We start from the raw sequence: 26,102 nt of genomic DNA, 5'->3' as shown, positions 1-26,102 counted from the left end.
GTGGCTCCAGGACATGGGTGGGCACTACGACCACCACGGAAGAACAGAGTAAAGCCTCAGCCTGTTATCTCTTGCTGTATGGCCTTGGGCAAGGCATGGAGGCTCTCTGAGCCCCATTTTCATCATTTATAAAATTCAGAAGAATGCCCATGTTTGGGCCAGAGGAGGCTTTTAAATCCTCAGGTGAGTAAAAGGCATTCAGTAGGCACTCAGAGGAACTACTGCCAGGGATTTTAAGAACACAGATAAATGGAAATCGTTTGGCTTGATGGGAAAGGAGAGGTGAAAGATTAGTAGCCAAATCTGTATTTCTTTCAAAATGGCTCTATAAACCATTTTGACCCCCAAATCTCAAGCATTTGAAAAATGGCCTTTGAGAGAGGCCTTTGGGGCCTCTGCACACAGGGACAGCCCCTCGGCCCCGGAGGTGGGCGGGCCGGCCGGCGGCGCCAGGTGCGGCCCGCGCTGGAGGGCTGCATTCCAGGCATTCCTGCCGGGGACCTGCCCGCCGCGCCGGGACCGCGCCGTCCCTGCCGCTTCCGGGCGCGGTGGCTGAGTCGTAGCGCCACCTGCCGGCGCAGCGAGCCCACGCAGAGACCTCGGCCTGCGTCCGCCCCGAGGTCGGGCCCCGGGACGCAGCAGCCCCCGGGGCTGCGCAGGAGGAGGTGGCGCCGGTGTGCGTGTGACCCCAGCGAGCGCTGTAGCTGCTGTCAGTAGTGAAGGACAGGGACGGTGAGCGACCCCGAATGCCAGCAGGGACAGTGGTGCCTCGAGGTGGGGCAGCCCACGTGACCAAGTATCCTGCGATGTCAGGAGACCGGGGCTGCACGGGGCCGGACTTTCTGTTCTGAAACCCGGAGGGTGTCCGGCACCCGGGATCGTACTCACTTTTGGGGCTAACCTGGAGGGGCCACCTAGATAGGCCCGGAGAGGGGTCCTGATGCAGGGAGCAGGCTGCAGGGTGAAAGGGGGCGGAAGGGATGTGGAAAAGGCCTGGAAGGTCACCTGGCCAGGCTGTAGAGGCAGAGAACAGGCGCTGGGCAGATGCCACCGACCCGTCCTCAGGCGGGGCAGGACTGGCTCCTCCTGTCCAACCTGCTCCTCTGCACCTGGGAAACGGGCCAGCAGAGGGCGACTACCAAGGCCTGGTCCCGGTTAGGAGAAGCTGTCAGTTGAAGGCCCTTGAGACCCAGGGCCTGTCCTGATGACCACCATGAAGGTGCAGGAACAGGAGAGAGGGCCCAGGGACCAGAGGACTAGCGTGAATCCCCCAAAGGCTATCCTGGCAGAGTTATGGGGGTGGGGGATTTACACCAACCCCACCTACCTGGGCTGGCTGGGAGCCCCAGGGTCTTTGGCAGTGTCAGCAGCTCCTGGACCTTGAACAGTGGCCCAGTGGTGGCAGGCCATCCAACCTGGAAATCTGGTGAGCAGAACCCCGGGCCCTGGGCATCCCTCCAGGTCCCTTGACTTCCAGACACTCCCTGGTCAACTGCCATCAGAATCCACCTCTTACCCACCGCCAGCTCTGGCTGGGCTGGCCATTTAAGAGCCAGCACCTGTCCTGCTGCAGGGCACCATCACTTTCTGTTAGGTCGATGGAGGTGGCTGAGGAACAAAGCACAAGCAACCCGTGCAAGAGAAACACCAATCAGGCGCTGACAGAACCGCTGGCGAATCAGCGGGGTCTCCTGGCCAGCTCTGGATCTTGGGGGGTGTCCCCCCCAATTCCCCCAACGCCCTGTAGGACAAGGGACTCTAAAACCCCTTTTCCTATGCCTAGCCCTCCCTTCCTGCCCTAAGCCCAATAAAAATTTCAGTCCGGTCCAGCCCCGGAGCACTTTTGCTCAGACCCTCGTCTTACCCTGTTGGTCTGAGGGTCCCGCCCAAGAGCAAAATCTCCATTAAGCAACCTTTTTAAATCTGCCCCCTAACTGGGCGTGGTGGTGCATGCCTGTAATTCCAGAGACTTGGGAGGCTGAGGCAGGAGGATTGCAAGTTCAAAACCAACCTCAGCAAAAGCAAGGCGCTAAGCTACCCAGTGAGACCCCCATCTCTAAAAAAAAATATACAAAATAGAGCTGGGATGTGGCTCAGTAGTTGAGTGCCCCTGAGTTCAATCCCCAGTAGAAAAAAAAATTGTTTTGCCTCATTTTGGTCGACACTGCCTGACCTTACACCTTCCCCCCTGGGGTTGGCTCTCTCCACTGCCCGCACATGATGTCTTGAGATGGGGAGTCCACTGTTACCCAGGAGATGCTCCTGGGTAAAATGTGGTTTTCCAAAAGCTTTAAGCCCTAAGGAAGGTGATACTTTAAATTTCAGCTTTCCTACTTCAGAGACACCCTCCTCCTGTTCATGGGGTCCTCTCTTCTTCAACCTTAGCACTTATCATTCGTTTATATACCCGCTCACCTTCCTTCCATAGACTACCTACCTGCCCATCCATCCATTTATGCATCCACCACCATCCATTGTCCATTGTTAGGGTCTGAATCTGAAATGTGCCCCCAAGATTCATGTATTTAGGGTTTGGTTGCCAAAGCAGCAATATTCAAAGATAGCACTTTGGGGGCAGTGATGGATCATGAGGGTTCTGACATCATTGATGGGTTAACCCATTGATAACTGAACAGACAGCTGAAAGGTGGTCAGAACTGCAGATGTGGGGCCTGGGAGGGTGATCTTGTCCTCTGTCTCTGCTTCCTGGCTGCTGTGAACAGAAAGCCTTCTGCTGCCCTTCCACCAGGATATTCTGCCCACTCTCAGGCCCAAAGTCATGGAGCCAGCCCACCATGGGCTGAAACCATGAGCCAAAATAAATCTTTCGTCCTTTAAGTTGTTTTTCTCAGATATTTGTCACAATAGAAAAAGTTGAGTACACACCCATCCACCATTCAACCATCCACCCATTCATCCACTCATCCACCAACGTATCTCATCCCATGACCCACAGATGTCCTCAGAGAAGAGTTGTCTCCAGAGACAGGCCTGGGAGTTCCTGGAGAGAAGGGGGAACGCAGGACCAGTAGGGTTCTTGGCGCACTTGAGGGAAAAGGATTTCAGCATGCGCTAGTCAAAGGCACGGACAGGCTTATTTAGGAAAGTGGAGACACATTCCAGGAGAATGTGGGTGATCTCGAGAGTTTTGGGGTGAGTAGGGAAAATACAGTCAATGGAGAATGTGGACCATATCCAGAGGAAGAGTCGCCCATTGGTGTGGGGTGTTAGTATTTATAGAGGGGTGGTTGCTTGGGGCTGGACTACAGGGGGAGCCGGGGCGGAGCTACACACTCTCATGCCTGTTTTCCTGGGCCTGCCCATTGCCCTCAAGTTTCTTCATTGCAGACCAGGGCATGGGCCAAGGGGATGGGTAGGTGGCACAGGAGTTGAAACCATCAAGGGTGCTTTCTGCATTTCAATGGTTCATGCGTGTTTTCCTTGAGACTCTGTATCTCTTCCTTTGATGTGTCCCCAGATTCCTATCTCAAATCTATCTAGTCCTCCCCCATCCACCCACCAATCCATAAGAACCCCTAAGGGCCACTAAGTTTTTGTATTTTGGTACTGGAGATGGAACCCAGGGACACTTAACACTGAGCCATGTCCCCAGTCTTTTTATTCTTTATTTTTATTTTTATTTTTTTAAAGAGAGAGTGAGAGAGGAGAGAGAGAGAGGATTTTTAATATTTTATTTTTTAGTTCTCGGCGGACACAACATCTTTGTTGGTATGTGGTGCTGAGGATCGAACCCGGGCCGCATGCATGCCAGGCGAGCGCGCTACTGCCTGAGCCACATTCCCAGCCCTTTATTCTTTATTTTGACACAGGGTCTTGCTAAGTTGCTTTGGGCCTTGCTGAATTGCTGAGGCTGGCCTTGAACTTGCGATCCTCCTGCCTCAGCCTCTGGAATTGTTGGAAAGTATTTTGGATTTGATTGGGTCGGACCTGAAGTGTACAGTGCGGAGGGCTGGAGTGGAGGGGGAGGGGGAGTCTGAGCATGTCCCTATGGATTGGAGGACATAGGAAGCCCATTCTGAGTCTTCAACAGGGGAGTGACAAATCAGAGCTGGGGTTTTAGAAGTTCCTCTGGAGTGGTTTGGAAAAGACCAGGCCTGAGTTGGGGCTAGGGTGGGGCCGAATATGGAAGGATTTGAAAGCCTTCTGAGAGAGGTGGAGGGTTGCCCAGTCCCTGTCTGGTCCAGGCAGGTGGGTGGAGAGAGACAGAGAAGCCATTCTTCATGGGATGTGGCTTCCTCCCCTGCCACAGTCACTGCCTTGTGCTCCAGGGCACCTGGCCCAAGGGAGCAGCAGGCCTCCTGGGCACACAGACCCACAGGGAGCTGTCTCTGTTTCCTTTAAGGGAGGGGATTTCAGACTAACTGCTTCTCTGGGCTCCTGTAGCTATAGCAACCGCCCACCCTCTGGCCTGGTATTTTGGTAGAGGTTCCTGTAACAGAGGTCCACTTGCTGCTCTGCCATTGCAACTTACTCTTAACGGACATGTTTCTTTGTTGCAGTTGGCAAAAGGTGTGACATATGCAGTCCAGGGGCAGAAATAAAGAATGTCCACGCGCTTCTGCCCTAGTCAAGGCTTTATTCACTCAACTCGCTCAATACAATTTCACTCTGTAGGTTCTTACTCAAGAAAACGGCAATCCTTAATGCTGGGCCCTGCAATAGACATAATCAATCCACAGCAAAGAATCCTAGAGTAATTAATTCACAGCAAACAATCCTAGATTAATTAATTCTAAGCCTGCAAACACACTTAATCATGACAGGCTAATGACAGACATTCCTTCTGCATATTAAGCTCAAGTGCCAGGTCTAAAGTCTCAAGCCTTAGGCTCTAAGTCCACAGATGCCCACTCACTCAGATAGCAGTGATCAGGTCAGGAACCAAGGCAGGCTTCTCCTGGGACGGAGCAGGCGGCTGGCTGAGGAGGGGGTCCTAGGGAGAAGTTACGGCTCTCACCAGGGTCAAGATATGGCTGTAGAGTTGGAGAGGGTGAGGACCAGGCAGAGGATCAGCAAACAATGACAGGTGATGGGACGTCAGTCCAGGTCCTCATCAGGCTCTCCAGCTTGTGGGCGTCAGTTTCGGCGGCTGAATATCTGTTCATTTACTCTATTATCTATACTAAATTTTTGGGCTTTTGACCCCTTTTCAATCCTTATCAGCTACCACCAGATTTCTCAGGGACATCATTTACCCTGGGGTTAAAGCATCTGGCCTGGTGGTCCCCACCCTGAGCTTTTCACCTTTACTTTTTTTTTTTTTTTTTTTTTAAGAGAGAGTGGGGGACACAGAGAGAGAGAGAGAGAGAGAGAGAGAGAGAGAGAGAGAGAGAGAGAGAGAGAGAGAATTTTTAATATTTATTTATTTTTTCTTAGTTCTCGGTGGACACAACATCTTTGTTGGTATGTGGTGCTGAGGATCGAACCCGGGCCGCACGCACGCCAGGCGAGCGCGCTACCACTTGAGCCACATCCCCAGCCCTCACCTTTACTTTTTATCAGGTCTTTCCCTCTTATCTGAGGAGGCCAGCTTTCCAGAGCCTTCTCTCTGAGTTTATCAGGGCGGGGAGAAGTGACTTGTTTGTGCCGGGGAGCCATATAGAGGGCTCTGTTAGGCAAGTGTGGTGAGACTGCAGGTTTCAAACTGGAGTTTTTAAAATGGACTTGCTTAGGCTCAGGCCCAAGACCATCCTCACATTCTTTCCTTTTCTCTCCCCGATACTCCCTAATTAATTGCTCCTTCTCCCTAATCTCAGGGGGAAGCAGGATTAGCAATCCATCCTAGGCAGAGTTACCTGTCCTTGAGCACATACATACACACCACAGGAACAAAGTAATTCAGACTTTGGGGATGGTTCCAGAAGATCTCAGAAATGACTATCTCCCAAGTTAACAAGTGAATTACAGCTCCAACAGAGAACACATGCTTTTGAATCATCTCCTTAAAAGCCTCCTGCTCCCCTTGATGGGCAGAATCACAGCCTCTGGGACAGGAGTTCTCTGTGCTTTTTCTAGAAAGCAATAGAACTTCTTTTCCTCAAAACCATGTCTTTGTTATTGGATTGGCATGGGGACAAGGATGGAGCTTTAACAGTTCCTGTGTCATTTGGCACGCTTTTTTTTAAAAAAAATCTTTTGTTTTTTAGTTGTAATTGGACATAATACCTTTTTTATTTTTGTGTGGTGCTGAGGAAAAAACCCAGTGCCTTGCACATGTTAGGCAAGTGCTCTACCACTTGAGCCACAACCCCAGCCCTCACTTTTTTTTTGTACCAGAGGTAGAACCCATGGGCACTTAACCACTGAGCCAGCCCTTTTTAGGTTTTATTTTGAGACAGAGTTTTGCTAAATTTCTGAAGCTGGCTTTGAACTTGGGATTCCCAGCCTCAGCCTCCTCTGCAGGAATTACAGGCGTGCCTGGTGCTCTTTTAACTGGAAGACAGAAGGCTGTAGAGTACCCTACCTAGGCCTGTGTTGAGCCTTGGGGCTGTGGGGTCATGCCACCCTAAGATTTGAAGACCCATGAGGCTGCAGAAGACCAGCTTAGGCTCTCCTCCCGCCCCGGTGGCCTCCTCTCTGGGTGTCACCTTCCTCATTTGTAAAGGGAGGCAGAGGAGGACGCCAGGAGAGAAGGCTGTGCCACCACCCACCCACAGCAGAGCAGCCTGCAGGCTCACAAAAGGGACCGGGAATTCACGTACACTTCTCTGGGTGCCAGGAGCAGGAATTCTGGTCACCTTCCCCCTTTGACCGCAGTCATCTGGCGCCATCTAAGGGGTAGTTACAAGGTGCCAGAGGCTTTAAAAGCTAGTCTAGGTGATGGAGGGCCGGTTCGGCAACTGCACGTGTCACCCCGCCCCTCCTACCCTCAGGTAGCCCCCGCTCCTTCTCCACAGGTGCCACTCTCCCAGCCTGCCCGGACCCGGGTGCACAGCTCTCTGAACCAGCCCTCTCTCCCGAATAAGTCCGAGTTTGAGCGGGCGGACAGGGAGGCCACCTGGCTGGGGCGGCCCAGGAGCGCTGCCCTGCAGGGGTCAGGCGTGGGCCCTCGAGGGACCAGGCGCGGACGCCGGTCCTGGGGCGCCGGCCCGGGCCGTACCGGCGCAACAGACCCAGCAACACGCTCCAGCGTGTTCCTAGAAGGAACAGGCGAATGGCCCACATCCGCCAAGCTTGAGCTAACGCTTCCGGTAGAAAACGCGGGTCGTACGCGGCTCCTTTAAGGCGGTGCGCCCTCCAAGGCTTTATGGCCCTCGCTGCCGCCCGTCGCCCCACCCCGCCGCCCCGCCCCCCGCGCACGCGCGCCGCCGCCCGCCGCCCGCGCCCCACCGCGTCCAGCTCGTCCGCGCTCGCGCCAGGCGGCGGCTGCCGCGACGCCCGCCCGCCCGTCCGTCCCGCCGCGGCCGGCAGGTAAGAGGCGGCGCGAGCCAGAGATGGCGGAGCGGGCGGGCTCCCGCAGGACCGCCGCACGTGTCCGGGGCCTCGGTCCGCCGCCGCCGCGTGATTCCTGCCGCCGACCCCGGAGCCCGCCCGCCCTCAGTGTCCCGCGTGCGCCTCCCGCGTCGCCCGGAGGGACCCCGGCCGCGGGCTGAGGCGGAGCGCACCCCGCTCGCGGCGTCTGCGGTCCCCGCGGCAGAGGCGCGCAGCCCCGCCACCTTCGCGCAGGTTTGAGCGCGGCTGCGGTACCCTCCCAGCCGCGCGCCGGGTCCGAGCCGAGCCCGCAGCCTGCGAGGGGGGGAGCCCCGGGAGCGGCCGACTGCCCCGCCGGGGCGCGGGGCCTGATGCGCGCGGACGGGGGCCACCCAGGTCACCTTTCTTGCGCTCTTTCCCCAAGGCCCAGCCCCCGACCCTTGGCCTGCTGCCTCAGCACTTCCTAGAACCCGGGCGTTCAGGGAAGGTGGCCCTGGACCCCACTCGGTGCAGTGGGAGCTGGTTTTCTTACATGTTAAGTGTTTTGCTCTCCTGAAGGTTTCTTGTAAGACCATCCTGTGTTGTTCCTCACCAGGGGCCGCCTGCCTACCTCCAGGTGAACGCTGCTTTAGGGGAGAAGGAACTGCTTCCGCAGCCCCCACTCCCCAGTGGTCCAGACCCAGCGCCACAGCCCCTTGTGTTGTGCTGGTGTGGTTCACCGGGGTTGGCGCAGGGCTCAGGTCTTCTCCGCTCTCAGCTTTGTTTGGGTCTCCTTGGTTCCTGTCTCTCTGATGCCTGCCCAACCCACAAAGGAGATGGATGGTGGCCTTGGGGTTACATCAGAGTGTCTAGGTTGTATCGAGGATAAGTAGCAAGCAGCTGGCATTTACCAGTGCTTTGTCCCCAGAGAGGTCTGCAGAACCCCCACGCCCACCCTGCCCCTGGGCTTTAGGCACAGCACTATCCATCTCTGGGTGGACTCTGTTGCAGGTGACTCTGTTGCAGGTGACAGCGTGGCTACACCAGTGTCCTGTGCGGTGGAGTTGTAATTTCTCTCCCTTTGAAGACCAGACATGCTCCTTTTGATGGCCTGTTTCGCCTTAGTGTTACATGGGCCTGTGCAAGACTTCAGTCTGAAGCTCCAAGCTAGAATTTACCGTGTGCAGACTCATTTTCGAATGGTAGAGCTGAGTATCAGTCCAACCAGTGGCATTTGCAAGCATGTCTGTGGCTTCTCTTTTAACGATGCGTCCCTGGTTGGATAGCACCTTCATGAGGTGTATTCAGGTCTGTCATGTTAGAGGAAACAGTCATTGGTTTTGGACTGAGATTGTTAAGCTGAAGCTGGATTGAGCTGCAGTTTTTTTCCCTCTGCAGTGTGAGTCTTAATGCAGGATGCCCAAGCTGCACCCTAGGCTGCTTCTCCGAGGGCAGGATGTGGAAACTCTTGGGGAAGAGCCCACTCTGGTATATTCTTGCGGTTTTTCAGTAGTACTGCATGGGCTTGGGGTCCTGTGAATGTTGGTGTTCGGAAGGCAGCCTTGCATCTGCAGTCTGTGCAGGGAGCAGCGAGGCCCACCCATAGGTGCTGACCACTGGCTTCGTACTCCTGTGTGTTCACACAGAGCTGTTAACATGATTGCATCCCCTAGGCTTCATTTTATGGTTTGGATGTGCTCCCAGGCTTGTGCACCCTGAAGCTCAGTGTCCTGACATTTGACAGGTTGGTTTCTGTCACGAAACCTTTCTTTTCTTTTTTTCTTTTTGATGTGTCAAAGGCTCCTGGAATCCCGTGTGTTTTGTTTGCATGCTTTGTGCTGCATTTCTGCAGATGCCTGGATAGCGTAATAGGAAGCCCTGCTCTGTGTCTTAGGATCACAGAAGAGGTGAGAGCAGGAATATCTTGGTGCCAACTGAGAAGTGGTGGTGGGAGTTAGGGTAATAGTTACATTCTCCAGTTTGGAACAGCTTCTTTCACGGCAGGTCTCAATATGGTCAGGTTTTTCTCTTTCTTATCCTTTCTCCTGGAAATTAATTGGGAGGGGGATAGTATGTAGATAGAACCCAGGGCCTTGTGCATGATAGTGAGCTACACCCCCAGTCCTGGAAATTAATTTTCTAAAAAATGATTTGTTTTTAGGCCTCCATTAAAGGGTTTGCTTAGCAGATAGGCTATTCCCTTGTGACTCTCCACCAGAGGTTTCCTGCCACGTGGGCTTCAGAGCAATGGCCACGGAGGAGAAGAAGCCCGAGACAGAGGCTGCAAGAGCCCAGCCCACCCCCTCCTCATCCGCTACACAGAGCAAGGTGTGCTCCTGGGGCTCCTTGGGGTCTCTGGGAGGTTATTGCAAGCCAATTGTCTAGCCTCCTCTACTCAGATAAGCTCCTTTGTGAGAAGCCACTTTTATTCATCGGCCACTTATTGTAATGACTGCCTACTGTGTGCAGTGTCAAGGATTCCCACATCTGTCACCTAGGGGGCAATGGTGGGGGGTTGGTTCTGATTGTAAATCTGTGGTACCCAGAAAACATCTCTGAGTAATCATCCCATCCAGCCCCATGTTCCATCTGTTCTGCAGACCCCCTCCCCAGGCACAGGAAGCAGGGCCTTCAGACGCCCTCTGGGAGGCCTGGGCATGCTGGAACTGTGTGGACTTGGTGGCCATGCCTGGTGTTGAGGACAGGGCAGGGCCCCAAGGGACCTCAGACATGTATCTGGAATGGTGGAGTTGCTGTGCTGAGGGGGGAGTGCAGCAGAATCAGGGCTTTGACGGGGATGTAATGGGCTGAGACTTAGACCTGGTCAACATGAAGGATGATGTTGGGTGGTTGGTGGGCACTTGGTGTCTCACTGTGGGAGTCCAGGCAGTGACCAGGCAGTGTGGTTCCTTAGGCTCACTTTAGCTGCACTCTCTCCAACAGCCCACACCTGTTAAACCAAACTATGCTCTGAAATTCACCCTGGCCGGCCACACAAAAGCTGTGTCCTCCGTGAAGTTCAGCCCCAATGGAGAGTGGCTGGCAAGCTCATGTGCGTATCATGGAGCACCTCAGATAATGGGATGGTGGTCTGAATCACAGATAAGAGTGGGGTGGGTGTGCTTCCCAGGGGCTTGTGGTAAATGGCATGTTCCTTCTCTGAAACTGAAGAATCACTGCTTGTTGAAATTGTGCCAGTTACCTTTCTGCAGTGAAGGGGTAGAGTTGGGGGGGCTTGCCCCTTCTACTTGTGACTGTGCCTTCGGGTCCCTGAGTGATCTGAGCTGGTTGGCAGGGGCTTAGGTTGTGGGACAGCTCAGGCTCTGGCCTTTGGGTAACTGGACAACTATATTCCTACCCTGAGCATCAGCTCCTTTTCATTTCTTTCAGCTGCTGATAAACTTATTAAAATTTGGGGAGCCTATGACGGGAAGTTTGAGAAGACCATCTCTGGTCACAAGCTGGTAGGTGTGGGGAGCAGGTGGCTCTGGTGCTCTTGGGAGGGAGGTACAGCTTAATGCCCTCAGCGTGTGATTGCCTGCTGCTGCTCTCCAGCCGTTCAGCTCCACAGGTGTGCGCCTGTCTGTCTCTGAGGCCAGCAGAGCCACTTTCTCTGGGCTCTCTGCCATCTCCTCTGGGCCAGAGTGTGTCTTCCTGTGGCTAACACTGGCCAGAGGATTTCCCCAGGGGGAATGATGAGTGTGGGGACTTTGGCCTTTTGCTGGCCAGTGGTGTTTTGTCCTAGAGGATGGTTACTGTGTTTTTCTCCTCAAGGGAATATCGGACGTAGCCTGGTCATCAGATTCCAATCTCCTCGTTTCTGCCTCTGATGATAAAACCTTGAAGATCTGGGATGTGAGCTCGGTGAGTGTCATTGGTCCTCTGTGGGCGGAGGTGGCTGAGGAGGGGAAGGGGCCAGGACAGGTGGAACGGGATGGCGGTTGCTCACAGTCATCGCTGGTGTCTGGGGAGACAGCCCCTGGGAGCCACGTGGTCTCATCCTGCTGTGTTGTAGGGCAAGTGTCTGAAAACGCTGAAGGGGCACAGTAACTACGTCTTCTGCTGCAACTTCAACCCACAGTCCAATCTCATCGTCTCAGGGTCTGTAAGTGCGCTGCTCTCTCCTCTGGGAGACGCTGTGGGTGTGCTGTGTCCTGTGCCCATGTCCAGCATGGGACAGGCAGGTCTGGGTTCTGGGGCCTCTGTCATCGCCCTTCCTTCCCATAGTCATTTCAGTCGCCTCTCTTGTCTTCAGTTTGATGAAAGTGTGAGGATATGGGATGTGAAGACGGGGAAGTGCCTCAAGACTCTGCCGGCTCATTCAGATCCAGTCTCAGCTGTAAGTCCCCTTGATGGGTGCATGTGGCTTCACCTGGCACACTTCTGCTGGTGTGCAGCCTCTGGGGCTGAGACCTTTTAGGCCTGTGTGCTGTGGAGGAGAGGGAGTGGGTGCCTGTGAGGAACACCCCAGGACCCCTTGAAGGCTGGGAGGCCAGTGGCCATGGCTTTCAGGGGTTTTCCCCCAGAACTGACTCCCATAGGCTATGCCTGGAAGGGTGTAGGAGAAGAGGGAGCTCTGTGTCAGGCTGGGTGACCACAGTTAGGTGAGTTCTGTGTGTGGGGAGCTGATGGGTGGCGGGGCCTGCCCAGTCATGGAGAGAACCATGGGGACCCCTGGTGGCAAGGGCATGGGGTCTGTGTCCTGCCATTGCACACGCACCATCCCAGTGTGCAGAACAAACGGACAGGAGTCATACTCTATAGAATGTAACAAACTATTGTTTAAGAGAGTGGCCCAAGCCAGTGGCACACGCTTGTAATCCCAGTGGCTCAGGAGCTGAGGCAGGAGGATTGTGAGTTCAAGGCCAGCCTCAGCAAAAAAGCAAGGTGCTAAGCAACTCAGTGAGACCCTGTCTCTAAATAGAATACAAAATAGGACTGGGATGTGTCTCAGTGGTTGAGTACCCCTGAGTTCAATCCCTGGTACCCTCACACCCAACAAAGAAAAAACACATTTAAAAAAAGAGTGGCCCAAGGCTGGGTGAAGCTCTGGCTGAGTGCTTTCTGGACATTCATGAGACCCTAGGTTCCATCCCAGCACCCCACAGACAAGGTGCTCGAAGGTCTCTGTGTTAACAAGAGCCCCAGGTGGTTTTGTAGCCACACTGTGGATGGAAGGATTGCAGAAGGATCAGGCATGTGGTTTGTTTTAGCCAGCACGAGTGGCTCACTTTTCTTTTTCTTGGTGCTGAGAACTGAACCCAGGGCCTCACCAGTGCTAAACAAGCCACAGCCCCAGTCATTTTTTTAGTTTTCGTATTCTGGGACAGGGACTCACTGAATTACATAGGTTGGCCTCTCAAACTTGTGATCCTCCTACTGCAGCCTTCTGAGTAGCAGAGATTACAGGTTTGCATCTCTGTGCCTGATGGAGCTGCTCACTCTTTGAAGTCCTGGTGGTATAGGATTTTAAGCATTTTTGGCCTTGGAAGGCTTTTGCCCAGCTAAGACCACATAGCAGACAGACAGGCTACCTGGCCCTTGCTGGCCCAGAGCCGCTGCTAGCGCATAGGGCACTCTGCTATGAGAGGTATGCAGGCAACAGTGCGCACAGGACTGGCTCAGCCTTGTTGTCAGCCCCTGCCCCCCAGCATCTGAGACCCCGGTAGAACTGGCTTTCACATGGGCTTGTGAGTGAGCCAGGAAACAGTGTCCCCAAGGAAGCAGGGGCTTGGGAGCTCCCAGTGGTGAGGGCTGCGGGGCTGTCCTCCATGGGTTTCCTGCAAAGGTTGTGTGTGCACACTTAGTAGAAAGGCAGGCAGGTGAGGAGTCTCCTGAGCTCTGCCCCAGCTGGTGACAAGAGCTGGTGTCCTTGGTGCCTGGGCTTCTGCTTTGTGTGCGTCTTCAGCCTTCCTTGCTGCTGTTCTGTTTTTAGATGACAGTGGTGATGTCTGTTGCTTCATAAGGTCCCTTGGGTGTTCTGGTTGTGTGTATCTGTGGGCCAACATGGGAGGCCACATACCTTGACGGATGCCTTTGGTGACCTTGCTTGTATCTATAGGAGTGACCGGTTTGTACTGCGTTGGCACTTGTGGGACAGCTGAGCAGGCATATCTTGAGCTGGATGCTGGGCTGTGGGTGCTTGGCTGGCTTCTCTGCCCCCCTCCACCTTGTCTGCCCTGCTGCTCTGCTGAGCCTTGCCCACATCCCACACGCTGGTCTTTCTGTCCATTCCCCTGGGCGCTGCCTGGCTGTAGCCGTGTTTCCCCTGCTCAGAGGTCTTCCTGGCAGTTCATCTGAGGTGGCACTTGGTCCCCCTGTGACCTCTGCCTCGCTGGTGTACCTCTTTCTCCCAGTCTGTGGTGTGGACTGTGTTACCTTGAACTAAATGTCTGTTGAGTGGAAAAGCCACGTTGAATGGGCCACTTTTGCCAGTAGGTAGGTAAGTGGAGCATGAACTGTGCTTATGAGTTTGGGCCTGTGTTGGCTCATTGCCATGGAGCAGAGTGCCGTCAACGAGAAAATGCTCAAAATCCTCAGGCTGTTTTGTGTGTTTAAGGCAAGGGCTGAGTGTGGGCAGACGGGTTGTAGTTAGTTGGGGAGAACTTTAGGGACAGCCCCCAGATGTTTGGTTAAGGACCTGGTGCTGCAGGAGCAGCTCCGTGTGGGCCGGTAGAAGCAGTGATGACTGTCAGGAAGCTCAGAGCTGCTCTGTCCAGGTGAGGCCACAGTCTCACGTGGTGTCAAGCAGGGGTAGTGCTGTGAGTGCAAGGTACAGAGGCAGCACAGTGGAGAAGTGTCAACTACTTTTTCATGCTTTTTATTAGTCTACATGCTGAACGGCATCTTAGGGTGAATGAGCCTACCAGTTTCACCTGTTCTGTGGACTGGAGCTGTGAGGGACCTCGCTACTACTGTGGCTTGTGGTGCCCCCATGGAGTCTAGCTGATGTCCCCTGGGTGAGCCCCCTTGGCCAGCAGCAGTACCTCCTGAGTGTATTTGAAAGGCATGTTTTTGGGCCTGTCACAGCCCCGGAGTCAGGATTCAGCGATGGGTCCAGGTGCTGCCCTGTGTGGTAGCAGTCTTCCAGGAGCCCCTGCTGAATGTGGTCTTGGCTATGTCTGGAGACCTGGTTGTCACAGCCAGGTGCTGCAGGCCTCTGGTGGGTGAGGGACAAGACTGTGGCTACATGGGGCAGCTCCAGGTCAGAGTCTGCTGAACTCTTCAGTGCCCAGGTGGGGGAGCACACAACCCAGCCCTGTCCCTGCATCGTGACACCCGGGGATTCCCTGTGGCTTGACTTACAAAGGAAATGTGTCCCTCAAAGCATGGAGCAAGGCTTGTTCTGGGTCGTGTCTGCCCAAGTTTTCACCAAAAATGATTGAAACTTGTGCTTTCTTTCTTTCTCTTTTTTTGGTCCTGGGGATTGAATTCAAGCACTCAACCACTGAGCCACATCCACAGCCCTATTTTCTATTTTATTTAGACACAAGGTCTCACTGAGTTGCTTAGTGCCTCCTTTTGCTGAGACTGGTTCTAAACTCACGATCCTCCTGCCTCAGCTTCCTGAGCTGCTGGGACTGTAGGCATGGCCACCGCGCCCAGCATTGTGGGAATTAACTCTTGGCATTGTGGTTCCGTTTATTTCCACTAAGGCTTACTTGGAAAGGAGAATTTAAGAGCTGAAATGAGTCATTGAAGAGGAGGACTGTTGTTGGGTGCAGTGTCCTTTCTATTAGAAAGTGCTGTCCTGGGATGTTGCTCCATGGTGGAACACTTGTATAGCAAGTGCAAGGCCAGAGCTTTAGTCCTAGTACCCCTCCAGGAGAAAAGGAAGGTAAATGACCTCGTTCCCCTCTCTGGGGAGCAAGGCTGGACCTTTAAGACCTTTAGATGAAGAGAGCTGTTCGTCATTGGAGGTCGGCTTGGGCCAGTGGCATGTGCGGAACTCAACCTCTTCTTGAGGCGGGTGTGGAACCACCTGGATCCCTTCTGTCCAGCTGAGAGCTCGTGTGGGCTCTCCAGTTCCCAGCCTGGGATCAGCAGTCAGATAGGTGTCTGGGGCTCAGCTTCTTGGTGGCTCTGGTGGGCAGGCACAGGTGTATGAAGGAGAGGGACTGGAATTCCTACCTTTTGCCTTTCCTTTCTGTTGAGTCAGGGAAATTAGGTTCGGCTGTATTTGCCCTGTCAGGCTGTCCCCAGCAGGACAGATAGACAGGCCTGGAAGCTGCCCCTCTAGAGTCCTGTGGGCCTTTGTGGTTTGGCTTGAATCCTGTGGGGTGGTTTGGCTTCGTGCTAGGGCTCAGTCCTCTGTCACTGACTGTGCTGGACAGGGCAGGTGGGGCATCGCTGAACTGGTTGCTCCTGATTGGCTGTGTATGTCTGGGTACCTAGGAGTGGTGAGGCCTGTGTCACCCTGTCGTGAGTCCTGGGTGGAGGGTGCTGGGGAGAGGAGTGGTATGCGGATGACTTGGAATAATTTCTGTTTTCCTCCTGTTCTTTAATTCTTAGGTCCATTTTAATCGTGATGGATCCTTGATAGTTTCAAGTAGCTACGATGGTCTCTGGTGAGTGAGAGGATCTTATTTCATGTAATCAACAGGTGCTCATTCAGGGCCTGCTCTTGAGCTTTCTGGCTCTGGGGTGCAGTTACAGAAAGGGACACATGTTCATCTTCCAGAAGCACATCCCAGTGGGCTGCAGTTTCAGTGCAGGTGGGGGAGGAGCTAGGGAGGGAGACCAGCCAGGACTGCTGGGGGAGTGGTGGCCAAGAGCTGCGAGTGTGTCCTGCATAGCTTGTGGAGAGGGGCTGACCTAGCTCGAGACGACTCTCTGGTGCCATTAACCTGGCAGGGGGTGTCCCAGCCAAGTCCCCTGGGTGTGTTATACTGACCTGGAGGAGGTAGATGCTCAGGGTTGGAGGAGATGGGAAGACCCCTGGGGCAGGTACGAGCCCAGGCGGGAAGCCTCCGATGAGTCCTGGCTGGGGACCTGGCTGAGTGGTGGGAGAAGGAGGGACCACTGATACTGGCAGAACTTGACAGTGGGAAGTGAGGGAGGAGTGCTGGCAGAGCGTCCACCTGTAGCACAGAGGGACAAAGAGCATGCCTGGCCATGTCGGTGGGAAGGCGTGAACCACAGAGGGGAGCAGGGTCTGTAAGCATGTGGCAGAGGGCGGTCAGAACCAGCAGCAGGGCCAGTGAGAAAGAGCCCAGAAGCACGGCAGCCGGAGCATGGTGATAAAATCCAGAAACGGGAGGAGAATATGACTGGTTTTCTTTTTTCCCCAGTGTTGGCAATCTAAGCCAGGGTGTTCTACCACTGAGCCCTGTTCCCAGCCCTTCTTATTTTTTGAGACAGAATCTCAAAAAGTTCCACAGGCCAGTCTTGAACTTATGATCCTCCTGCTTCAGCCTCCTAAGTTGTTGGGATTTCAGGCATGCACCACCACATCCAGTACGACTTAAAAATCTTTTGATGTTTACGTTTTTAAAATTTTTATGTTTTGTGGTGCTGGTGATTGAATTCAGGCATCGTGTATGCTAGGCAAGCACTCTGCCACTGGGTCATACCGCAGGCCTGTGAGTGCTTTTAATGTATCCTGTAACTCATAGGAGGAGGACTTGGGACTTGGTAGATCTGGTGGACACCTTTAGCTGCAGTTTGCTGTGCATAGACTGTATTGTGTGCTGCAAAGAGGAAATGGGTATTTTCTTTTTTTTAAGCACTTTTTTTTTTTTTTTTTTTTGGCAAGGGGTACCATGGATTGAACCCGGGGGCTTAACCACTGAGCCACATCCCCAGCTTTTTTTTTTTTTTTTTCACTTAGAGATGGGTTCTTACTAAGTTGCTCAGGGACTTGCTAAGTTGCTGAGGCTGGTCTCAAACTTTGTGATCCTCCTGCCTCAGCCTTCTGAGTCACTGGGATTACAGGTGTGGCCACTGTGCCAGGCTAAGATGTATTTGTTAAGGCCAAAAAAGCAAAAATGAGCAAGACTTAAAATACAAAGGGAGATCACAAGTTCAGGGAGGGTGGGCTGTACAGGTTGGTGAGCCTTGCTTTTGGAACGGGTGAGGAATCTGGAGCTAGGTGGTCCATCACCACTGAAGAGCTGGAGAACGTGGTTGAAGATCTAAAGGTGTCCTTGGTCCTCATGATTTTATACCTGAGTTCAATAAATAACACACTTTTAAGGTTATCTAAACTTTCCCACACTAGAAAGAGGAGCTTCCTAATCTAGTCCATCTTTGGGGTCTTGCATACCCTTCCTGCCCAGAGCCCGAGGGCTGTTCCCTCATGAGCACTGATGCCCGAATGCCAAGGAGAACCAGCAGGCTGAATCTGAGCGTGCCCCACACGGTGCACCACACCTGCCCAGCCAGGGGACTCACAGGGTGATGACGGAGGGGGTGGCAGACACCCGAGAGCTGGCTCCCCAACACTGAAGGCGCCAGCCTCCTTGTCATTACCAGTAGAGATAGGTGCCTGAGCAGATCTGGCAGCCCTCCTTGTGGACACCTGTAGTGGGAGACGCCACTGTGGTCATTTGTGGAATCTGGAAAACCTTGTAGTGTGTGGTGACAGGTAAACCCCTGGCCTGAGCCAGGAGCAAAGTGTGCCTGGCCGTCTCCCTCACTTGACACCCTCAGCTCTTCTAGTTAGTGTGACAGGAGAACAGTTGGGTGAGGTTAGATGGGGCTCTGTCTCCTCATAGAGAGATATTTACATGTCCTTAAAATTTAAAATTAAGCACTGCTAAGGTGCTTTGCCCACATTTACCCATTTACCCCCTTTTGAGGGTCCTTCCTTGGTTCTTGTCATCCCTACTTTGTGCTTGGAAACTGAGCTGGCATAACACTTGCCAGTTGTCCCTCAGCTGGCCAGTGACAGGCAGGACCCAGGCTTCGCAGCTGGGCTGTGAGTCCCAGCCCTGCTGCCACGGTCTGTGCTGTACACTGGGCCAGGGACTGTTCTCCTGTCTGCTGGGAGTCACCAGCTAGAAGATGGGGTGCTCTGGTGTGAGAGCAGCACAGCATGGAGCTGTTCAGGAGTGTGCTCATCAGAGACCAGGACCTCAGAGAACAGGCATCTGATGGAGGACACCTGTCTGGTGCAGGGTGGGACTGGCAGCACTGCCCTGAGCCTCTGCAGTGTGAAACGGTTGCCTTAGAGAATCCCCCCAAGTTCTTGCTGCGGCTAGGTAAAGGGGTGAGGCTGCAGGGCAGGAGGGCTGCTGCCGACTCAGTGGGTTCTCGGAGCTGAGGTGGCCTCCTAAGCACACAGGTGGTCTTGTTTGGGGATCCCAGTGCTGTGGGGTCCCTCCTAAGGCTGGGGAGAAGAGGCCATATCAGAGTAGCCTGGGGCGTTGTCGCCTTGGGGTACAAGGAGTATGGCCCAGCCTGGGGACTGGGGGACTTACACTGGGAGATGACCTGTGCACGTGTTATGGTTAGCAAGTTCCCACGTTCAGCCAGCACCCCCACCCAGCATCTCTGGGAGTGTGGGTGCTGAGAATGCACGATGGGGCATGCTTCCAGTGTGCATGTTGGCAGAGGTCACAGGAACCCTGAGACGGGCGTGACGTCAGAACCTGGCATGACTCCTGTTTTCCTGTTACTGAACTAATGGGGTTGCTAGGAAATGGCACCAGCCTCCTTTTTACAAGGGTCTGTCCTGCCCTGCCTGCCTGTGTGTTGGGGGTCTGTGGAGTCTAGACCTGCTGGTGAGCCCTGCACCACACCCTCGGACTTGGCTGCCTTCTGCAGAAGAGCCTAGCCCAGTCCCTGGGCCGTGGAGGCCTCCTGTGATCACAGGCATGCTGCCCAGTCAGTGTCTAGAACATAGGAGAGCAGCTGCCCAGGTTGTGAGTGCAGTGGGGCTGGTCCCAGAGCCAGTGGTGGCAGCTGGCCTTCTCATATGGTTTTGTTCTTGCTTTGAAGCCGCATCTGGGACACCGCCTCGGGCCAGTGCCTGAAGACACTCATTGGTGAGTGTGCCATAGGGGTGGGGCAGGGTGGGGCTGGGCCTGCGCTCTTCATCTTCACTGTGTCCATCTCCTACTAGCACCTACTTCCTGTCGAGCTCTCTTGTTCCTTTTGTGAAACTTGCTGCTGTCTTCTCTCAGGCCAGTCTGGGGCCCCTTGGCCTGTGTTGTCTGGTCTTGCTCAGGGCTGCTCCGCTGTGTCCTCAAGTATCTGTGCTCTGCTCCTGGCTGCTGCCTCTCTGGGGAAGTGTGCTCTCCTGTTTGGGTGCTGCTGAGGCCTGAGGGCTTCTTAGGGATGAGGGAAGGGGAGGACCTGGCATGGCGGGGTGGGGCAGGTGGAAGCCTGTGGCTGGAAGGGTGTTCCCTGGAAGGTTGGTGTTCAGGGCCCAGTCTCTGCAGGCCTGGAGAATTGCAACTTCAGCCTAGGATGCAGAAGGGACAGCAGTGAGGAAGCTGGGTGGTGGTCACCCCACAGGCCTCCCCTCAGTGTGTCCACTTGGGAAGCTGTCTTCGGGCTAGTCATGGTCCTGAAGCTCTTGGTGGGGCCCCATGAGTGGGGGACAGTGTACCTGGACAGTGGCCTTTATGCCTTCCTGCTCTGGAAGCCCATCTTATTGCCACCCACAGCAGACTCATAACCGTGTCTGTCAGCTTGTCTCCTGGTGCATGCCCAGCTCTGCTGCCAGGACCCGTCCTGGTGCACAGAGACCAGGGAGGTGCTACACATGATATCTACGTGCTCCTGTTACCACACTGTTGTCCTCACAGTAAGCTGCCCTCAGGGGTATCTGCTTGTCACAGAGCAGGTACTGTAGGCAGAGAGAAGTCAAGTAACTGTTCTGAAGCCATACAACAAGTGCAGCCATTGCTCTGTCTCTGGGGGTTTGGTTTGAGGACCTCCCATGAATACCAGACTCCTCAGGAGCTTGGTCCCCTATGTAAAAAGGCGTGGCTAGAGTAGGGCCCTCACACATTCTCATCTCTAGATTGCTCCTGTGTGCAGCAGAAACAGTGGTCACAAGGCGGACTTGCAGCACGGGGCTCCACGCTGGCCAGAGTGCAAGGCTGGCAGGTGCCCGGAGCAGGGTCTGTGTGCGCTGAGTCCCCTCATCCACAGGGACCAGGCAGTGCTAGTCTCACAGCAAATTCAAGTCTCACCTTTGAGATTTTCTGGAATATTTTTGTTTTTGTAGTAGTTTTGACCTGTGGCTGATTAAGCTGTGGGACGGAGACTGCAAGTGGCAGGGCCAGGACTTGGGCCGGGACTTGGGCCTGGCGTGGACTAGAAGAAGGCCTGAGAGACAGGGCAGGGTGGGGGCGGAAGTGGCGGGGTGGCCGTCTCTCCTCTGCCTAGTGAGCTAGATTGCTGGGGCCCAAATGGCCAGGCAGCTGGTGTGTCCGGTGTCCTGCTGGTTAAAGTGGCTTGGGTTTAAGCACCGGACGCCATTTGCACAGGTGAGCCAGCGGGCCGAGCTTCACACTGCCTCGTGTGCCTTTTCAGTGTGGGTGACCAGCCCCAGCGAGCGGAGGCCCTGGCAGACCCCTGGTGGTAATGCCGTGTGCTTGGGGCACGGGGCATGGGGACCCTGGCAGGCTGGACAGTCCCTTCCCAGGAGCACCTCCCCTTCTTACCCGGGAAAGGGTAGACGCCTTGGTCCCCCTGGGAGAATGTGCATCCTAACGTTCCTGAAGTGGACCTCGACGTGTCCTTAGCGGAGACGGGTGGCCCCTGCCTTTGCAGGCCCTGCGTTGAGTTTTAAAACCAGGGCATGAGGAGCAGAGCTGGGGGTCACAGAGGCTGGGCCCTGAGCCACACCAGAGGAAGGCATCGCCATGGCCCCAGCCCAGCTTCCCCTGAGGAGGTCTCCCGGCCCCCTCAGGGACTGGCGAACCTCAGTCTGTGTGGGGCAGCCAGTGCCTGTCCTCCAACTGAGGAGGCCCCTCAGGCACTTTGTCCCTCAAGTCCTGGCATCTGAGGGCCCTTGGGTCCAGGATGCCAGGCCTCGAGAACACACTACAAGGCTGCCCTGGGATGGGGAATGGGTGCTGGTGGCTCTTCAGGGCTCCCAAGGGTGGTGGTGCTGCACTGGTGGCAGCAGCCTCACACGGTTGTCACACTTGGTGACGGGGAGCAGCCGTTGGGCAGGCTGTCCTGCTCTATGTGTGAGTCGGCCTGCCTGTTTTTGGCACAGATGATGATAACCCCCCGGTGTCCTTTGTGAAGTTCTCTCCAAATGGCAAATACATCCTGGCTGCCACTCTGGACAAGTAAGTGCTTGATTTGTGTCAGGGGCAGGGTGTCTCCCACCAGCATGGAGCTCTGCAGGCTCCTTGTGCTTGGCATGGTCCAGACCTAGTGTGGCTGGGCTGTAGCTGGTCTAGCCTGTGCCTGGAGCTGCAGGCGGGACAGGCGCTCTGCCCCTGAGCTGCCCCTTGGCTCCTGAGCACCTGGTTTACCCAGATTGGATAGAGTCTCCCCTGCGTGCAGACTGGATAGAGGTCTCCCCTGCGTGCATGCTTGGCATGGCCCACTGGCTGGGTGTTTTCCATGGTCTGCACCCTCCCTGGGCTCAGGGTGAATCTCACTACCCTGGGTTTGGTCTGTGGGATCTGGAACTGAGGACTTGCCCCACCTTTTTGGGACTGGCAGCTGAAGGAGGGGCTACAGCCCCCAGAAACTGAAGTCTGGCTGTGAGCTGCTCATGTGGGGGGTTCTCCTGCTGGCTCCAGCGTGCCATCAGGTTGCTGGACTTGGTAAATCTGAGTCCCCCTCGTCTGGGCACCCTTCCTGGTGGGCTGGGCTTCCGATCCCAGCAGCCTTGTGCCTGGTGCTGGTGGTCTCCGGTTGTGGTGACGTGGCGGCAGCTCCTCACCCCTCTCTGTCTTGCAGCACGCTGAAGCTCTGGGACTACAGCAAGGGCAAGGTGAGCTCCGGCCCGGGGTTGTCGGCGATAGTGCGGCAGTCTGGGAAGCCGAAGCAGAAGGGGCTGTGGGGCCCACAGACCTGGGGTTTCTTGCTGCCAGCCTGCAGGTTGAAGCTTAGACTGTGGTTGGACCCTGGGTTGGGCTGTGTGGGTTCTGTGTATTTAGAATAATTTCCAGAGTCAAGTTCAGCCAGCAGACTGTGCTCAGATCTGAGCGTTCTCCAGAATGCAGGGACTTGGGCTCTGACCCTGCTGCGTCTGCCTTTTCAGTGCCTGAAGACGTACACTGGGCACAAGAATGAGAAGTACTGCATTTTTGCCAATTTTTCTGTGACTGGTGGGAAGGTGAGTCCCCTTTGAGTAGCCTGCCACCCTCCTCCTCTCTTCCTGTTGCCACCCCACAGGTGGCTCATGTCCTTCAAGTTTTCCTGAGCCCACAAGGTGTGTGTTCTAACAGGGTCAGGTCACAGCTGTGCAGTGCAGGGGCACCTCCTCCCCTGCTGCTGGGCCCACCTCACTCCTGGGGCCAGCCTTGCTAAGGGGCCGAGCTGTCACTGGCCAGCATTGTCTTCCTGGAGTCGGGATGCTGCGACTGTGGCTTGCGTTAAGCCCTCTGTCCTCTCCCAGGCCTTTCCTCCCGGCCTGGACTCTGGTGTCATGCTCTGACTCTCTCCAGTACCTAAGAGTAGATGGTGACTCTGGGCGGAGTGTGAAGGACAGCAGAGCCCAAGGGTGGTGCCTGAAGGGAGCAGTTCACACCCTGGAGGCCCTTGGGGGATTGAGCTCTTGAGTGTCAGCTCAGGCTGGGGTGAGGGGTCAGGGAGACTGGCAGTCCTGCTGGAGACCGGGAGCTTTGTGTTTTGGGTTGAGCATAGCAGCCACGGGAAGGATGGCGCCCGGGTATGTAGCTGGAAGTTCAGCTGTCCCCATGCTGAGCGCTGGCCTGTCTTCTCTTGTCCCCGGCTGTGGTGACTCAGTGGATCGTGTCTGGCTCTGAAGATAACCTGGTGTACATTTGGAACTTGCAGACGAAGGAGATTGTCCAGAAGCTGCAGGGGCATACAGGTGGGCCCCCTGTGGGGTGACTGCCTAGGGGCGGGAGGCGTGCTCTGGGGATGTGGTCCCTGCTTCCTGCTCCTCTTTCCAGGCCTGCCGCCAGGTGTGTAGCGCTGGGCCTCAGAGCTGGTCAGTCTGGCTTGTGGTTCCTGGTTCATGCCCAGGGCTCTTGGCCTCACCTGCCCTCCTTTTGCCAGATGTCCACTTGGCTCTGTGACTCCCAGGTGGCTGAGGTGTGCGATGGTCCCCTAGTGGCAAGTTGCATTTTCTAGAGGCTCCATCCTCTTTGAGGAGGCGCTTCCCACCTCCAGCAGAGTGTGCTGAGCAGGCGCCTTACGTCCTTGGCTCTGAGGGGGTGGCTCCTGTGCATTCTCAGTGCCCTCCGCTGTCCCCTAGCTGCCCTTGTCCCTGCTCTTCCACTTGGGTCCTGGGAGCAGCGTGTGGCGCTCCTTTGGAAGTCTGAGGGGTGCTGCGCTTTCTCCCTGAGGTGGCAGTCTTGGGGCTCGGTTTACGTAAGGCTGCAGACACCCGACAGTGCCAGCCTGCTGTGCCAGCTCCTTGGTGCCCACGTCCCTGCCTGGTGTGCAGTTGCCTTAAGGTGGCCGAGCATCCTGGTGGGGCTTGGGCTCTGTTCCGTGGTGGGGGGAGGCACAGAGGTCACCTTGAGAGAAGAGCGACCCCTGCTGCTAGCAGCACTTCCAGCACTTGTCCTGGAACCCTTCCTGGGTGGTCACTGGCTAGGCAGGGTGTGGCCTTGTCCTCCAAGGCCAGCAGGGCAGTGGGGCTGGCCTTGACCCCTTTCTGTTTGCAGACGTTGTGATCTCCACGGCTTGTCACCCGACAGAGAACATCATCGCCTCGGCTGCGCTAGAAAACGACAAGACCATTAAACTGTGGAAGAGTGACTGCTAAGTGCCCTGGTGCCACAGGGGCTGTCGGGACGTTGACCCTGATGGGCAAGAAACGTGGCAGAGGGGCCCAGTTCAGGCCTGAGGTGGCCGAGGGGAAGTGCACGCCACCAGAAGGTTCTAGAGGTTGCTGTGACACTTCTGCCAACTCTGCCCTGTCTGGGAGGAGATCCCAGTCTGTTGTGCTCAGAGAGGCAACCAGATTTTTAATTTTTTATTACAAGAGTGAAGTTCAATTTATCATGGGTTGTGTTTTTTCCAGTAATTGTTCTGTACATTTTTGATATTTTACTACCCAGTGGGAGCGCTGTGACCAGTCCCCTCCTGGGGCCCTGGGCCACTTTCTCGGCCCCTCCCACCCTCGCCTGCCATGTGGTGTCCTCACGCCGCAGCTCTGTCTGCCTGCCTGCCTGTCCGTCGACCCCTGCCTGTTGTAGTTCCCGGCGCGTTTCCAAGTCTTCCTGGAAAGTGCAGCGCTGTAAGGTTGCCTGTGTGAAGTCCTGTGTTTTGGGAGTTGGAGGCTGGTGGCCTGGCAGCTTGGTGGCTGCAGACAGTTTCCCCTTCGTACCCAGCACTCACACAGCTGCACACGAGCTGTAATAAAAGGTGGGATTTTATATACACTTGTCCACGGCGTTCTGATGTGAAGCTCGTCCCCTGGAGGAGGACAGGAGGTTGGAAGGGGCTTTGTCTCAGCCCCTGCTGTTGCCTCCTGTCTGAAGGCCAGTGGGAGGGGATGCTCTCCATTGTCAAGGAGCGAAGCCCTGAAGTGGCCTGTGTGGCAGGAGGCGCCTGAGTGGCTGTAAACAGGTTGGGCTCAGGCCAATTTGTGCGGGAGGGAGGAGGGCAGGTGTTGCCTATCCCCTTGTTGATAGCCTGAGGACCAGCAGGTTGGCTGCCCCTGAAGGCACGACCTCCTTCCTTCTTGGTGGCTTCTGCTGCGGGCTCCTCAGGGATGCTGGGTGCTGCCCGTGGGCCTGCCCCTTCCAGTCCCCACCCAGCTGGAGCTTCTGCAGCAACCTGGCAGGTCTGGGAGGTGGCAGCTAGCTCGGAACCTCAGCTGCAGTTTGTCACAGCTGCTGCCTCACTGTGCTCCTGGGGAGCTTGACCCCCGAGCAGGGTGGATGCAGGGGTTCCGACCCAGGTCTGCTGGGTGAGACCTTGTTGGTGAGGACACGGTGGAAGGCTTGTCCCCTCACCTGTGTGCCCTGACTACAGCAGTGCGTGGAGCTGGTGCTGGTGCTTGGGAAGCCTGCCAGGTTTGGGTCTGCAGATGCCTCGGCTAGGACAGGCTGGCTCCCCTGTTAGGGCCCCAGGTGGACAGGCCTGGGAGAGGGAGTTGGGGCTTTCCTGGAGGGGCAGTGGGGTCACTCAGCTGTCCCTAGCCAGGCTCATGGGGATCCTCCAGTGGCTAAACAGGGTGAGGTAAAAATCCTATAAGGATGCTTCCTGCAGTTTCTGTCTCCTCCTCCTGGAAAGATGTAAGCACGTGGGTTATCTGTTCACGAAGCCCACTGCTGCAGGAAGAGGTGGCTTCTAACGCCGGTTGCAGCCCTGTACTGCCACTTGCTTGACCGTCACCAGAGGGTCCCGCTGGCCTCATGGCTGTGGTGCTGTGGCTCCCCTGGCACTTCCTGAGGGGAGTGGCGCCTGCCCACCCTGCCTTCTGAGGATACAGCCCCCTCCTGGGTGGAGGAGGAGCTTGCTATGCTCAACGCTGTATTCTTGAATATAGTTTATTTTTTCTACAGTTGAATTCTGTTGTAGATTTATGTAAAAATACACCTCTTTTTGGAAATAAAGATTTTCATGTCTTGTAA

General features: G+C 55.4%; 1 protein-coding gene across 8 annotated transcripts; it reads left to right on the top strand.

Annotated features, from left to right (window-relative positions):
• Nucleotides 1–620: 620 nt before the first annotated feature.
• WDR5 (WD repeat domain 5) lies at nucleotides 621–26,102 on the top strand. Of its 8 annotated transcripts, none has more exons than XM_081267314.1 (15): nucleotides 7,308–7,431; nucleotides 8,437–8,612; nucleotides 9,572–9,738; nucleotides 10,354–10,462; nucleotides 10,801–10,874; nucleotides 11,185–11,274; nucleotides 11,426–11,515; nucleotides 11,666–11,749; nucleotides 15,922–15,977; nucleotides 19,351–19,397; nucleotides 21,587–21,662; nucleotides 22,285–22,318; nucleotides 22,589–22,663; nucleotides 23,296–23,383; nucleotides 24,186–26,102. In XM_081267314.1, exons 3-15 carry the CDS (start codon nucleotides 9,658–9,660, stop codon nucleotides 24,284–24,286), a joined length of 1,005 nt encoding a protein of 334 aa, XP_081123440.1. In that variant the 5' UTR covers nucleotides 7,308–7,431; nucleotides 8,437–8,612; nucleotides 9,572–9,657; the 3' UTR covers nucleotides 24,287–26,102. The 8 variants fall into 8 exon arrangements, with proteins under 8 accessions (XP_081123442.1, XP_081123436.1, XP_081123440.1 ...); XM_081267312.1 differs by having other exon boundaries at nucleotides 8,437–8,617; XM_081267313.1 differs by lacking the exons at nucleotides 7,308–7,431; nucleotides 8,437–8,612 and adding exons at nucleotides 8,866–8,898; nucleotides 9,210–9,317.

This window comes from Spermophilus citellus (assembly GCF_964194105.1).
Source record: "Spermophilus citellus genome assembly, chromosome: 2".
Classification (NCBI taxonomy): Eukaryota; Metazoa; Chordata; class Mammalia; order Rodentia; family Sciuridae; genus Spermophilus; species Spermophilus citellus.
Note: the sequence above shows the minus strand (reverse complement) of the source record. Positions and strands in the feature narration are given on the sequence as shown.